We start from the raw sequence: 15,687 nt of genomic DNA, 5'->3' as shown, positions 1-15,687 counted from the left end.
TGGGTTCAATACAAGTTAAGCTCAATCAACAGTATTTGTGGGATAATATTGATTACCACACAAATTAATTTTGACTTGCCCCTCCTTTTCTTTAAAAAAAAAAAAAAAAAAAAAAAAAGCAAAAATTCTGGGTTCGAGTGAGGCACTTACAATGGAAGTGAATGGGGCCAATACACACTGTTTTGAAAGTATAGCCTCAAGACAAACAATATGTGTATTAACATGATTTAAGTGTGATAAAATCACTTACTAACCTTTTCTGTGTAAAGTTATAGATAATTGTATAACTTTGCTGCCATGACAATGTAATGTCAACAAACCCTAAAACGACTGTAAAAATTATGATTGAAACAACTTTACAGCTCAAATAATATATATATATATATATATATATATATATATATATATATATATATATATATATATATATATATATATTTTTTTTTACAGAAGAATTAATGTAAGTGCTTTTATAAAATTATAAGTTTCACATTTCTGCCTTTAAACCCTCCAAAAATGGACCCCATTCACTTCCATTGTAAGTGCCTCACTGTAACACTGTTTTTTTTTTAAGAAAAGGAGGTACAAGTCAAAATTATTTTTTGTGGTAATCAAAATTATGCCACAAATGCTGTCGATTGAGCTTAACTTGTATTGAACCCGGAATATTCCTTTTAAGTTTTCCCACCCATACTACTCCACGTAACATATTTATATAGGAATTTCATTGCATTAGGTAACAAAATAGGAATTATCTGCAAACTAATTTTCCTAGAACATTTCTAAGTTTACTCTTTTTTGTTATTTTTTGCAATTACATTAACTATGAACATGTTTCACTAATGTTTGACAACCAGAAAATGACCAAATACTTTTTTGTCTCAGTTTTTAACAGCATATATATACTGTTTTATAATGGAAAACCTAACCTCTTTTTGTGATATTTTGCTTTAAAAAATGTGCTTGTGCTACCGTTCTTGAAAAAATTAAATAAAACTTAGTTTGATAATTTGTTATCTAATGCAATGATGTCATTCATACATTTTTAAGTGTTTCTTTAACTGTTCAAATATTTTTAGGGTCACTTTTTATTAGAAAAGCTGTATTTACTCTAATGGTGCATTTAATATTTTGTGGGCTGTGTTGGAGGAACAAGTGACAATGGAGCACACTCACTGTTTTTCACATTTAGACATTGACTTCTGATTTATAGTGGGTTAGTGAGCAGCCCGTGTCTGGTAAGAGAACAGTTTGTGCTCAAAAGCAAACGACTGTCTGTGTAGAGGGGGTCGAGGTGGAGGGTGTGGGGTCAACACATGTGTGAAAAGGCAACGAAAACACATTTAAAGGCACCACTGGAATAAAGTGTGAGTTACCAACTGAACAAACACATATATCCAAGCACACACACATACACACAAGAGCACAATAACACTGAAAACCCAGTTGTGTACAGCTCTGCCTTATGAGGGGGCTTGTAGAAAAAATGTCCAACTGTGTTAGAGGATACATATTTTTGTCTTGGTCTCAACACCAGCAACAAATGTACAAACAAACAAGTAGACAATAATCATCTGGCTGTACAATCTATACATAACGCCATCTAGAGGCCAGTCCCTCTTCCTGCACATCCTGAGAACAAAGCGACTCAGTCTTAACTTTGTGAAGAGCATTCTAAAAACGTTCCTTCAACATTGTCCAGCATTCCTCATGCCTCTAAGTAAGATTTCTGTGCACTGAGTTTTTCTTTCTTTAGTTTGACTCCATCCACCAGCTCAAAGTTGTAGTTCTCCAGTGCGGAGAGGTTTCTGTTTGCATTGTGAGTGCATGCGCAGTAGAATAACACCCCACACACAGCGCCCAGCAGAACCCCCACTGCGCTCATCACGATGATGGTGATCAGGATGGGATCTAAGCTCTTCAGCATGGAGCCGCGTCCAAAACTCCACAGGGTGTTTTCAGTCCCCTCACAGGTCACTACACAGAGAGAGACAGAGTGTGTGAGCAAAAACTACAGAGTATATTTAAAAAAGCTTAATGATATTATGTCACAATATTGCGAGCCAACAAGGTGTATATTGCTGTCTTAATATAACACATCTGAGTGAAATATCAGTCTTACCGTTCTCATCAACTTCATTCTCATCAACGTCTGTATCCTCTGGGTCTGAAAACACACAAACACACACACACACACACACACACACACACACACACACACACACACACACACACACACACACACACACACAATCAGGGATAAATTCTGCTGTACGGACTATAACAGTAAGGTTCCAGAAGTAAAAATCCCATTCAGAATCTCCATAAATAAAAAAAGTTTTTTTTTTTTTTTCGTTTTTTTTTTTGCAATAACATAAATAAAGTTTCTGTAGTTTAGTTTCAGATAGGACACAGACCATCCAATGCATATTTTACACAAAAATGTGTAAAGTTTACAGGGGCAAGTGTACAGGGGCAAGATTTATGAAAAAAATAAAAAATACAAATTAAGATTGTTTTTGTAATAAATTATAAGAAGTTTGTAAGAGAGTGTCTGTCTAGATTTAGATAGATCTTAAGAAATCTTCAGGAATACAAAATATTTGTAACTTTTTTTTTTCTTAAGTTAGAAAATAAGAAGAAAACAGTAGTTAAGGAGAATTATATTTTCAAGAATGTTTCGTGAATCCGGTCCCAGGTTTTTCTCAGTCAACCTGGAAACTGTTGTGTTTACAAGGTGTCGGGCTTCTACGAGTGCTATAAACCCCATTTACACCTTGCATTAAGATGCGTTTCATGTGATCCGGGGTCTAAAACGTTTTGTGATCGGATCACAAAAACTATAAATGAATGTGGTCAAAAACGCTTGTGACCACATCACATTTGAGGTGTAAACACTAATCCGTCCTGATTGCATCCAGGACAGCTGCAAAGCACAACCCCTCACCAGTCATTCAACCACAGCGCTTAAACAAGAGTTTAAACGTTGCCGTTTACGAGCTGCTTTAAAAGGAAATAACCGTCCTATCGAAACATTTTAAAAAGCGGATACATACACAAGCATGAAAACTTCAAGAATTTTCTTCAGTGCATCTGATATCAACATGCAGTGACACAGATGAGAAGCACAAACAACTGAAGCTCCGGTTAATACAAGAAATCCACTAAAATAACAGATAATTCTGCTCGAAATGTTGTGTTTGTGCTTAGATTAAATTTCAGCTGCATCTGGGAGAAACAGCGTGCCGTTTTTTTCCCCGCGCTTTGTCTTTTCAGACTTTGTTGCACTTTAAAATCATGCAGTAACATAGTGATTGATGTATGTCATCATTAAATCAGAGACCCTCCTTTTCAAATCTGAACACAAGTAGTCAGAGGAGACGCATTTATCGACCAGGTGTAAACAGTGATGTGTCTCGCCTGACCACATGTGACTGGATCACCCGAGACGCATCGCAATACCAGGTGTAAACCAGGTCTTTCAAAAGGACTTAAAAGCAAGTAAACTAGAAATCCCCAAGCTAACGTTAGCTAATGCCTAAATAGCCTAGAATAAGAAAGTACACATTTTTGTATCTTTGTCGTTTTTTCCCATTTCTCTTATTGCTTTAAATCAAATGGCTTTGAAGAATTATTTGAAATGCCTGTGGAGAAGCCTTTTTGTTTCAAACTAAAGTCTGATTCACCTCAGAGCTGGTTGGTTTGGTTCATGGTTTATAACTCTTTTATGAAGGATTTTATTAAATGCTTATGGAAAAAATTAATGGGAAAAATACTTCCAGAGCAAAGACTGCTGAAAAAGTGGGTGGGCCCTGTTGTGCTCTATTGATGGGTGGATTATTATTCAGAATATGAAGGAATGGATTGAAGTTGTTCTTTGATGTGGAAAATACAGGACAGGAACATTGATGAAGGTTGTGGGCTGAAAATCTGCTAATAGTATTCTAATAGATAAAGTTACTTTTTACAAACAAAATGTTGGCTCCCACTCTTCCGGCCAAGTTCCTTTGGCACTGCAGAGAAGAACCGAGTTCAATGGGGACTTTGGTCAGTTTGAGCTGAAAATGCCCCAAAACTGCTGTTTGTGGAGTTGAAACAACCAGTTTTCTACATATTATTGGAGATTTCCACAAACGGCTGTTTTTATTTTCCAAAGTGCAATCTCTGTGACAGATATGAGGTCAAATATGATCTAACAATGATCTCATACCACCATGTAAGATCTAATGGGACGAACGAGACCTCGTCTCCACCATCGGAATGGATAGGCTGTTTGTGAAAGGATATGTGAATAAAAATAATAATGTAATACTTCTAAAATCATGTCTTTGCATTTATTTTGACTGTAGTAAATAACTTGTTCCATCAAAACTGGCTGTTATTACGTCTGAATATTGAATATGATGATGCTGAAGTGAAATATTTGTATTTACTGTATGTGGATCAATAATTTAAGTAGTGAAGACGCATATAACATGTTTCATGCTAGTTTTCATTTTTATATGCCACATTTCTCAGGGTATAGAAGTGTGTTAAGCATGTGAGGATGTGTATTCATCAACCTGTCCGACATAATCATATAGGCCTGTTGAACCAAGTTAAAACTTGTTTTGCCGATAGCTCAGAAAGAACCTACACTATTTCTTCACCGTAAATTATAGATATCCATTTATATTAACTTTCATTTATATTAACACACATTATTACATTATGTAATGTTCAAAAGATTATTAAAACTGCAGCTATGCTCATATCCACCATTGAAATCTGCTGCTCAAAAGAATCTGGAAACGTGGTTGCCTGCTGCGTGATGTCACATTATAGGCAGGCCAACATAGAGGGGGAGGGGCCAGAAATGAAAGAAGTGGGGCTTAACATACCCATGCATTCATCTGGATCCACTTCATCCAGTATTTTTATATCATCCAGTGAGATATAACCAGATTCTGTAGGATCCACTTGAGCCTCGATAATCACCTAACACACACACAGTCAGAGAAAGAGAGTTTATATCATGTTCATAGTGTTCAAATTAAATTTCATAGAGATAAATTGAAGTAAGGTCATCATCAGTACCTGATAAGATTTGTCGGCACTGGGAATCAGAACTCTCGCTTCCCTCCATCTGCTTTTCATCTGCCCATTTACAAAACGTATCAGATGCTCAGTGTCTTCTCTAACCCCCTCTTCCCCTTCTCGCTCTATCCTTTGTTTGATATAAAGTGTTCCAGTGTGTTTCTCAGTGAAGTGGTACCAGAAGGACATGCACAGGTCTGAATCTGGGGCCGTGACAGGCAAACTGGCCAGTCTTGCTACACTTCCTTTCCTTGCCAACTCTTCTTCTGTCATCATTTCAGTCTTCCTCTGTGTGTTGGTGTTGGAAGCAGTGTAAATGAAGTTGTGAGGCATCCCTAAAACAGAAAAGGTTCATATAGGAACTTATAATAACATATATGTAATATTTCATGCTCTACATGGCTTGTCTGATCGACAAGTGTATGATCAGGCCAGCTCTCACCTGTGTGGTCCAGGTTAGGTAAATTGCGATCAGCATGTTTGCTATTATTCTTTATGTGCCATTCAGCTCCTTCTCCACTGTCTTGACTCCACCCACAGTAGGAGGGGTTATCAGTCCACCCAAAGTCACATGCAAACCAGATGTATGCTAAACAGAAAAACAAAACACTGAGCCAAGTTTACAGTCCTTCATAGTGAATTTACATTAACCCACTTTGTGTGCTCAAGTTAGCTACATTATGTACACCGATGAGCCAAAACATTATAACAGTTATTCGCTTCACAGGTGAAGCGAATAACATTGATAATCTCCTAACAAAGCCACATGTCAAGGTCTGGATAGATTAGATGGTAAGCAAACAATCAGTTTTCGTAGTCAACGTGTTGTATGCAGAAGAAATGGGAAGGATTAAAGACCTGAGCAACTTTGACAAGGGCCAAATTGCTATGGCCAGACTGCTGGGTCAGAACATCTCTAAAATGCCAAGGCTTGTGGGGTGCTCCTGGTCAGCAGTGGTAAGTACCTACTGACAGTGGTCCGAGGAGGGACAAATCACAAAGCGGCGACAGGGTGTTGGGTGTCCAAAAGTTGTCGATGCGCGAGGGCAACGAATGCTATCCTGTCTGGTCCAAACCGGCGGAAGGTCTAATGTGGCACAAGTCACAGAAAATTTTAATGATGATTACGGAAGGAATGTGTCACAACACACAGTGCATCACACCCTGCTGCGTATGGGGCTGCGTAGCCACAGACCGGTTAGAGTGCCCATGATGACTCCTGTACACCGTCGAAAGCACCTACAATGGGAACTGGACCTTGGAGCAGTGGAAGAAGGTCGCCTGGTTTGATGAGTCCCATTTACTTTTACATCAAGTGGATGGCCGTGTACATGTGCACTGTTTACCTGGGGAAGTGAATGCACCAGGATGCACTGTGGGAAGACGACAAGCCGGTGGAGGGAGTGTGATGCCCTGGGCAATGTTCTGCTGGGAAACCCTGGGTCCGGCCATTCATGTGGACATCAATTTGACACGTGCCACCTACCTAAACATTGTTGCAGACCAGGTACACCCCTTCATGGAAACGGTATTTCCCGATGACAGTGGCCTCTTTCAGCAGGATAATGTTCCCTGCCACACTGCACATATTATTCGGGAATGGTTTGAGGAACATGATGAAGCATTCAAGGTGTTGCCCTGGCCCCAAATTCCCCAGATCTCAATCCGACTGAGCATTTGTGGGATGTGCTGGACAAAAAAGTCAGATCCACGGCAGCTCCACCTCGCAACTTACAGGACTTGAAGGATCTGCTGCTAATGTCTTGGTGCCAGATACCACATGACACCTTCAGGGGTCTTGTAGAGTCCATGCCTCAGCAGATTGGTGCTGTTTTGGCAGCACGTTGAGGACCAACAGCATATTAGGCAGGTGGTCATAATGTTTTGGCTCATAAGTGTATAAATTATGGTGCTAAACACATTCTATGCTTCTTGTGCTTTAACTTGTGGTAGTTAAAGCTCTAGGCTGGTAACCAAAAGGTTGTAGGTGTTATATGAACTGGACAGTTGCTATTCACCTTAAGTTCCCCTTAAAGTTGACCTTAAGGGATAGTTCACCCAAAAAAGACAATTCTCTCATCATTTACTCACCTTCATGCCATCCCAGATGTGTATGACTTTCTTTCTTCTGCTGAAAACAAACAAAGATTTTTAGAAGAATATCTTAGCTCTGTAGGTCCATACAGTGCAAGTGAATGGTGGCCAGAACTTTGAAGGTACAAAAAGAACACAAAGGCAGCATAAAAGCAATACATAAGACTCTAGTGGTTAAATCCATATCTATAGAAGCGATATGATAGGTGTGGGTGAGAAACAGATCAATATTTATGTCCTGTTTATTACAAATTCTCCCCCCGCCCAGTAGGTGGCGATATGCACAAAAAATGCAAATTGCTAAAAACAAAATAAAAAGAATGTGATTTAGATTTATAGTAAAAAGGACTTCACTATTTATCTGTTTCTCACCCACACCTATCATATCTTAGCTTCTGAAGATATGTATTAAACTACTGGAGTTGTATGGATTACTTTTATGCTGACTTTATGTGGTTTTTGGACCTTCAAACTTTTGGCCACCATATACTTGCATTTTGTGGACCTACAGTGTTGAGCTATTCTTCTAAAAATCTTTGTTTGTGTTCAGCAGAATAAAGAAAGTCATACACATCTGGGATGGCATGAAGAGGAGTAAATTATGAGATAAATGTTTTCATTTTTGTGTGAACTATCCCTTTAATCTCAGGTTACTTCAGAGAGTTGAACTGGAAAGTATCTGACTCCCTTATAATCCTATAGAGAAAACTACTTTTTTTTTTTTGGAATCAAATCTGTTTTCAGCAGTTTGGCATTCTCCGAGTAGAATCTTGTTTAGCATGTTACCGTTATATGTTGCATTAATCCATGCTATGTCAGAAAAAATAATGGACTGTCTGCCATTAGTGTGTTTGTAACCTTGCACGAAGCATTTAGGTTTGTTAACAAATTTCAACGGCTGGAGATTCTAAATTGTAATTCAGATGAACAACACTTGGTGGCAGTAGAGACTCTCTTATATGCTAGTATTTCTAGTTTGAATGGAAAAACCCACATAGAAACAAGATCATAAGCATGCCAATCCAGAAAGAGATCAAGCATTATTAAAACAGCTCTCTATTATATTGAGAATGGCATGTGTGTGTGTGAATGTGTGTGAATTGTTTCTCACCAGGTACTGACTCCATCTCCAGAAACGGCTCTGCCACTACAGTGTCTATTGAAAACAAAAATACAGAATATGCTTTCAAAATCGAAGCTCAAGGGTATTAGAAAGGTCACTGTATTTGTATTTTGTCTATTTACATGTTTTGTATGTTTGTGTGTGTGTTTCCTGTTGTGTCTGAATAAGGATGACCAATTGTTTTTAAGTCTCAAACTGGGACAGGGGGGTCGAGGAAGATAGAAAGAAAGAAAGAAAGAAAGAAAGAAAGTAAGTATAGGTCGTCTGATAAGTCATAGTCTGCATCTTTGTGTGTGCATGAATGGGTGTAGCAATACCACTGTTTTGCTGTGTTTATGTAACATTCTGGGTCATCACTGTTTAACTGTGGGTGTTTGTAACCTTTTGGGTCATAGTCTGCCACTGGTTTGCTGTTTTAATGTTTGTGTGTAGACAAGGTTTTGCTTTCTTTGTGAGGACCAGATGTCTCCAAGTGAAAGTAATATCGAAAATCGCCTACATGTTGGAGACCTCTCAATGTTCCCCACGATGAAAACAGCGTAATAAAGGGACTAATTATTATTTCTTATTTAAAATGTTAAACTGGCAGAAGGTTTCTTTAAGGGGTAGATTTAGTGGTAGTGTTAGGGTACAGTATTTAGTATGTGAATGATTTATTTGATGTTAAAATACTTTCTCCTATCCCAGCTTAAAGGGATAGTTCTCCCAAAAATGAAAATTCTCTCATCATTTACTCACCCTCATGCCATCCCAGATGTGTATGACTTTGTATCTTCTGCTGAACACACAAAGGTTTTTAAAAGAATATCTTAGCTCTGTAGGTCCATACAATGCAAGTGAATGATGGCCAGAAATCTGAAGGTCCAAAAAGCAGATAAAAGCAGCATAAAAGTAATCCATTAGACTCCACTGAGTTAACACATCTCTTCAGAAGCAATATGATTGGTCTGGTAAGAAACAACAGTATTTGGTCCTTTTTTTTTTAATTACTATAAATCTCCACTTTCACTTTCACTTTCAGATGTGAAAGTGAAACTAAACAGGCAACACATTCAGATGTGAAAGTGGAGATTTATAGAAAAAAAAAGACTAAAATATTGATCTGTTTCTAACCCACACCTAACATATCCCTTCTGAAGATATAGATTTTAACCACTGGAGTCATATAGATTACTTTTATGCTGCCTTTTATCTGCTTTTTGGACCTTCAGTATTCTGACCACCATTCACTTGCATTGTATGGACCTACAGAGCTGAGATATTCTTCTAACAAACCTTCATTTGTGTTCAGCAGAAGAAAGAAAGTCATACACATCTGGGATGGCATGAGGTTGAGTAAATGATTTTTGGATAAACTATCCCTTTAATATGCAGAGATTAAAATAAACTATAAATCAGGCCCAGTTCTACTGGGGCACCTGAGGTGATTGCTAAGCACACTCAAAACTGAATAACCTTCTTCTCTTTAATTATAGAGCACCCTACTAGAAGCACCCTCAGATATTTTGTTATGGAACCGAGCCTACTATAAGTTAGTCATTGTAGGCTTATTTCCCCAAAAAGTGTAAACACTGCTGCTCTTAACATGTTTATTCGAGCATCCCGAACAGCCCAACGCTAAACCAAAGGTGTGAGTTTGGGGCGGGGCTATCAGTTTGTCTGACCAATGGAAGCCAGGGGGAGTATTTGTGAAACCATTTCTAATGCAACCTAAGTGGCGCGTAAATTGCACACTTCATTTTTAAACTAAAACATATAAATCAATGGCAAGTCTCCGACATGCTGTGGAAAATGCGAACGAGTGTGTGTAACCTGTTGGGTCACTATGGCAGTTATCCTCATCATCGCAACCCTCTGTTGTCGTTGGAATGATGGTAGTTGTTGGAATGTTCCCTGATACACTAGTAACGGCAGCTGCTGTAATTTCCATAGTGGTTGCAAAGGGGAGAGGTGTTGTGGGCTCTGGAGAGAGAGACAGAAACGTGTAAGAAAGAGAGAGAAAAATAGAGAATGTACACAAGGTACACAAATATTTGACAGTTTCTACACCATTTTAGAATCATTTGTAGTTGGATTATGCAGCCTGAGTTCTTCAAAGCTCTGTGATTGGTCGGTTTGGCTGTCACTCACCATACAGATCACATCCCAGAACCTCCAGCCTTAACCCCATGCCATCAGTGGAGCCACGCTCAGGATAGACACGAAGGAAACGCATCACCACTGGATCAAATGTGCGCACTTCTGGTGTGTCATGGTTCTGATTCCCCCAAAACACCTACAGACAAGAAAAATAGGAGATTGCTACAACATTTTCATTTTCTTGTTACAACATGTTTTTTTATTATTATAATAAATGAAAGATAAATGGCAAGTTTAGTTTTCTTTTACTTCTTTTTGATTTTAAAGGTGAAGTAATTAACTTTAGTGCCTCTAGTGACATCAAATGGTATTGCAAAAATTATTTTTTCGACACAGGTTTCCCAAACACTCCTCCTCCTATTATTAGTCAAACAAACAGATTGTCCAGTCCCAAACTCACGCCACTGGTTAAACCAATGTTGTTGTGTTGGGACGTGAAGTCAGTTTTGATGGCGCAACATTTAGTTTAGGAGAAAGTTTTTTTAACATTGAAAATTTTAAACATTTCCCCTTTCAAGAATATTACTGTTCACATGGAATCTCTCTCTCTTTCTCACCTTCACTTTGTTGCTATTCTCCTCCTGTATGTAGGCCCATTCTATTCCATTTTTGCTGTATGTAACTCTAAAGCGTTTGATGAAAATATTCACGTCTCTGTATTTTCCTCCCTGCAGGATGAGGCCTGTTACCATCCGCTGGGCTCCCAGATCTAATTCCAGTGAGTGGTTCTTCCCCAGACTCTGCGGGTGAGCAACCACCCAACCCGTCCGCCCGGTCAGCAGCCGAGCCTGTTCAGGGAGCCAGCCCCTCTCTGCCGATGGCCACACTGAGATTTGCGAGTCAGAGATCTGACCCGATACCATCCCCAACATACTGGAGCATGGAGCATCTGAGAGAGAGGAAGAGAAATTATAAGCAATCCCCATGAAAGAGCACCAATATTGTGAGCCACAGGAAACAGACAGGCCACTTCCTGTCTGACTCTTCTTGTCAGAAATAGTGAGGATTTATTAAAATAAATACACACACACATACACACACACACACAGGTCAGACCTCTTCATGTCCGTATCAGGTGTCAGTGAATAATATACTCTGTAAGTGGGGAGTCATCGTCTAATGATCACCAGGTCAGAGTCACTCTTACACAGAGTGAGCTAATTGGTAAGAGTTAAAGGGATAGTTCAACCAAAAATGAAAATACTCTCGTCACACAAACACACACAATATTAATATTTTCATTATCTTCTCTGTCTTCTTCCTTTATGGGGTTCAGCGTGCTGTGCTTCAGTTTGTAATTTGTAAGATATTCCTGCATATATTGTGAACGCACCAGGTTTAATGTGCAGATGTGTGAACAAGGCTTAAGAGCTAGGGCAGAGTGCAAACTTGTTAGTAAATAACACCTTAAATGTAATATCTGTTTCACACACAAAATCACTGTATGGCTTTAGAAGACTTGGAATATATTGTGTTTCATTTTGTCCTTTTTGGAGCTTGCCACCTGCACTGCAAAAAATAAGTATTTTTGTCTTGTTTTCTTATAAAACATCTAAACATTCTCAAAACAATTACATAAAACAACATTTATTTGAGAAGCAAAATGACATAAGATGTTTTGTCTTGTTATCAGAGAAATCAAACAAAATTTGGTAATGTTTATGCTTATAAAAAGAAAAAACTATTCGCCAACGGAGTAAGAAAAAAAAAACTCGATTTAAAAGGAAAACAAGTACATGATTCCTACCCCATTGGCAAATAGTTTTTTCTTGTTATATGTATAAACTACACCAAATTTTGATAGATTTCTCTCTAAACAAGACTTCTTACGCCATTTTGCTTCTCACATAATTTTTTTCTTGTTTTAATGGTGTTTAGGTATTTTTACCGGAAAATATAAATATAATGAGGAGTCAGACGATCATTTTCACATAAAGAAACCACCAACAGGACTCTGATGCAAACCGGAGATTGATTTCAGCTGTTCTGCGATTTCTTTCTTTTAAAATTACAGAATTTCAATGCAAATCAATATTTTATGTCCATGTATTTATTTATTTGGTTAGTAGCCGTGTAATAAGCGAATGACGGATAATGTACTGGATAATGTACCTGACGGATAATGTACCGTCAGCCAGTTGTTATAGCAAAATAAACCCCTTCAGGCTTCAGGCTGATCACCTTGTCAGGGTTTATTGTGCGATAACAACCAGCTGACTGTACATTATCCCTTACTTAACGAATGGCACCTTATTGTAAAGTGTTTCCAAAATTACAATATATTTTTGGATGACATTCTCCAGATTGTGAAATACAGAGAATAATGAAAAACAATCTGTAGACTAAGTACCATAAACCCCAGCAATCACCAGCTGGGATTTCAATGTGACATAATGGCTGAATCTCCTGTGGTAAAGAGGGATACCTGATATTTTGCAACCGTACACCTCAAAACGCATGCAGATGCCCTGTTCCCAGGTCAAAGGTCGTATCCGTAGGTAACGGGTGAGGGTGGGCTTGGGCAGTCTGGCATGTACCTCATCTGTGGGATTTTGATTTCCATGGAACACCTGAGAAAAAGAGAGACGACACATAGTATATCACATATATCTTGTCCTTGTCTTCACTGTCTAATCTCCACGTGAATGTTCCCCAAATTTCAATGTATTAAATTTTAAAGTGCATGTTATACTGTTTATTATACTGTTTTAAAGCATAAAATAACAAAACAATAACAGATTAAGGTGCCAGTAAAAATGATAACAAAAAATATGAAATGAGTAATAATAAAACAATGTGTAAAATAAAATAAAAGAATTCCTCACCATCTGTTTGGTTTTGTCTTTCAGGGTGATCCAGTCTTCTCCATTCGAGCTCACACTGATCCTGTATGTTTTGACATAGTACGCTTTTTTAGTTTCCTTCGATATGGCACCCTGTGTTCCAATGGCAGTCACATACCGCAGGAAACCCAAGTCCACCTGAGAGAGACAGATAGTGAGAAATCATGAGAGAGTGCTATCATTTTCTGTCGTGTGTGTGTGTGTAATTGTGTGTGTGTTTGCAGATGTGTTGTTTTGCAGTTAAACAGAACACACTGGGGTATGTTCATAATAGCATAATGCCATACTATTCTTTTATGCCCTGTTTATACTGTGTACAGAATGTAATTTTTTGATATGCATAAAATATCTGGATGACCTACTACATTGCCAAAAATTTGCCAAAATATAAAACCGGAGGACACTACAGTGCAGTGTGCTCCAACTGACCTTTCATTACCAGTGCGATAAATGAACAGGAAGCAAAATCAACTGATTTTTAACATCTCCTTATTGTCTCATTACTTGATTGGACTACGAAAAGTTCACACAAAATTACATTTAAAAATATTAAATTACCATGTTTACTTCTGAGGTAACAACTTTACACAACTCATAAAATTAAACATCCAATGTAGTGAGGTTCTGTGACAAAATTTTAGCATTCTACAGTTTAAAATGTTTAGTGTTGCATACTGAATACTGTTTCACATACTGTTCTATTTTTAAATAATAGGCACCATTATAGAGTATATACTCCACAGTAAGTAGTAAGATACTGTAGTATTCCATTGAGAACATTAGCTGTGTCCCAAATGATGCACTGTACACTATGCACACAGCCATGTAGTGTAATAATTTTCAAAGTGTAGTATTGTCCCAAATGGAGCACTTAACTTTTTTTTACTACACAAAAGCATTCACCATTTAACATCTGACGGAAGTGACGTTTCAAACGCATGCAATGTGGTGACGCTAGCTTTAGCACATTAGCCAACCTCAGTTCAACACTTGTATCTCAAACAACGTACATATTCACACAGCGTGGGGTGATGTTAAAGCATTCAACTTACATTTGTAAGGTGTTGTCTTCAATGAAGTTCTGTTAGTTGCTTCTACATTATTTACAACTGTTTTGTCAGACCAGCAACGCTACATACAGCAAGAGGTGAGCGTTGAGTGCATGAAGTGTCCAACATTCCAAACTCTGTTTTGACGGTTTCAGAAATGTATCATCCGGGTACCCATAGTACACTTATTTTTTTTTACGTTTTCAGTGTTAACATACTACTTGCACTACTTGCATTACAAAATGAGAATAGTGCTAAAGTGTGCGGTTTGGGACACACCCATAGTCTGAATGACTCTAAGGCCTTCAGTATGATCCATATGTGTTTACTTCATAGTTTAAGGAGGTGGAATCTGTTGTCTGGACAGGGTCAATAAAAAACAGGTAAGTCTAATCACCAAACAACCAATTTGACACACCTTTCTCAACTAATTAAGTTAATGCCTCTGCATGTGTACTAACACACAGTGCTGTGATTCTAAAGGGCCTTATTCCCAAAACAGCTGGCCTATTAAATAAAACACACACACATACTGTATATGATGGAACGCAGACAGCTCTGTGGGTGGTGAATTGTAGAAGCATCTTTCATGTCTGATATTGTGTTCCAACTTTTGAAAAAGTGCACCTCGCACCTTTAAAGGAATATTTTGGGTTCAATACAAGTTAGGATCAATCGACAGCATTTGTGGAATAATATTGATTACCACAAAAAAATTTGTTTGACTTGTTCCTCCTTTTCTTTTTTTTAAAAAAAGAAGAAAAATCTGGATTCCAGTGAGGCACTAACAATGGAAATGAATGGGGCCAATCCGTAAACATTAAAGTATTCTCTATTTCAAAAGTATAGCCATAAGACTTAAACGATATGTGGGTTAACATGATTTTAGTGAGATAAAATCGCTTTCTAACCTTTTCTGTGTAAAGTTATAGCCAATTTTATAACTTTGTTGCCATGACAACATAATGTCAACAAACCATAACACCCTAAAATGACCGTAAAAGTGACAACTTAAATAACTTTACAGCTCAAATAATACATGAGTTTCAACAGAAGAATTTATGTAAGTGCTTTTATGTGTGCGTGACTCTTGAAAGAAATTAAACTCAACTGACGCAACAGAAGTGTGCATAAATAGCCTACTGAGAGAGTTTGGCTTAATACAAGCATTCCTGACACAAAAGTTCACATCTCTCGCCCATTGGTCTCACTGAGCAGATTGCATTGAAAATGCATGACTGCCAACCTCCCTCTCTCTCTTTCTTTCTCGCTCGAACACTGAACAGGAAGGTATTGTAGGGTAATAGCTTTTCAATATTGTGCCATATCAGAATCAGTTCAGCTGCCAACTGGAGCCAGCCAC

The 15,687-nt window shown here is 38.0% G+C and overlaps 1 protein-coding gene across 1 annotated transcript in view; it reads right to left on the bottom strand.

The window, feature by feature from the left end:
- Positions 1-448: 448 nt before the first annotated feature.
- Positions 449-15,687, bottom strand: part of LOC127443125 (neuropilin-1a-like) — a 36,824-nt gene continuing 21,585 nt past the window's right edge. The window contains exons 7-17 of the mRNA XM_051701649.1: positions 13,258-13,413; positions 12,858-13,002; positions 10,990-11,321; positions 10,424-10,568; positions 10,106-10,255; positions 8,282-8,326; positions 5,519-5,665; positions 5,077-5,411; positions 4,881-4,977; positions 2,123-2,167; positions 449-1,977 (exon numbers count right to left, since the gene is read on the bottom strand). Of these exons, the coding sequence (XP_051557609.1) occupies positions 1,709-1,977; positions 2,123-2,167; positions 4,881-4,977; positions 5,077-5,411; positions 5,519-5,665; positions 8,282-8,326; positions 10,106-10,255; positions 10,424-10,568; positions 10,990-11,321; positions 12,858-13,002; positions 13,258-13,413 (1,866 nt within the window). The 3' untranslated portion in view covers positions 449-1,708. The remainder of the gene's footprint in view (positions 1,978-2,122; positions 2,168-4,880; positions 4,978-5,076; positions 5,412-5,518; positions 5,666-8,281; positions 8,327-10,105; positions 10,256-10,423; positions 10,569-10,989; positions 11,322-12,857; positions 13,003-13,257; positions 13,414-15,687) is intronic.

This window comes from Myxocyprinus asiaticus, chromosome 6 (assembly GCF_019703515.2).
Source record: "Myxocyprinus asiaticus isolate MX2 ecotype Aquarium Trade chromosome 6, UBuf_Myxa_2, whole genome shotgun sequence".
NCBI lineage: Eukaryota > Metazoa > Chordata > Actinopteri > Cypriniformes > Catostomidae > Myxocyprinus > Myxocyprinus asiaticus.
The sequence above is the reverse complement of the archived record's forward strand: the minus strand, read 5'-3'. Positions and strand labels throughout refer to the sequence as shown.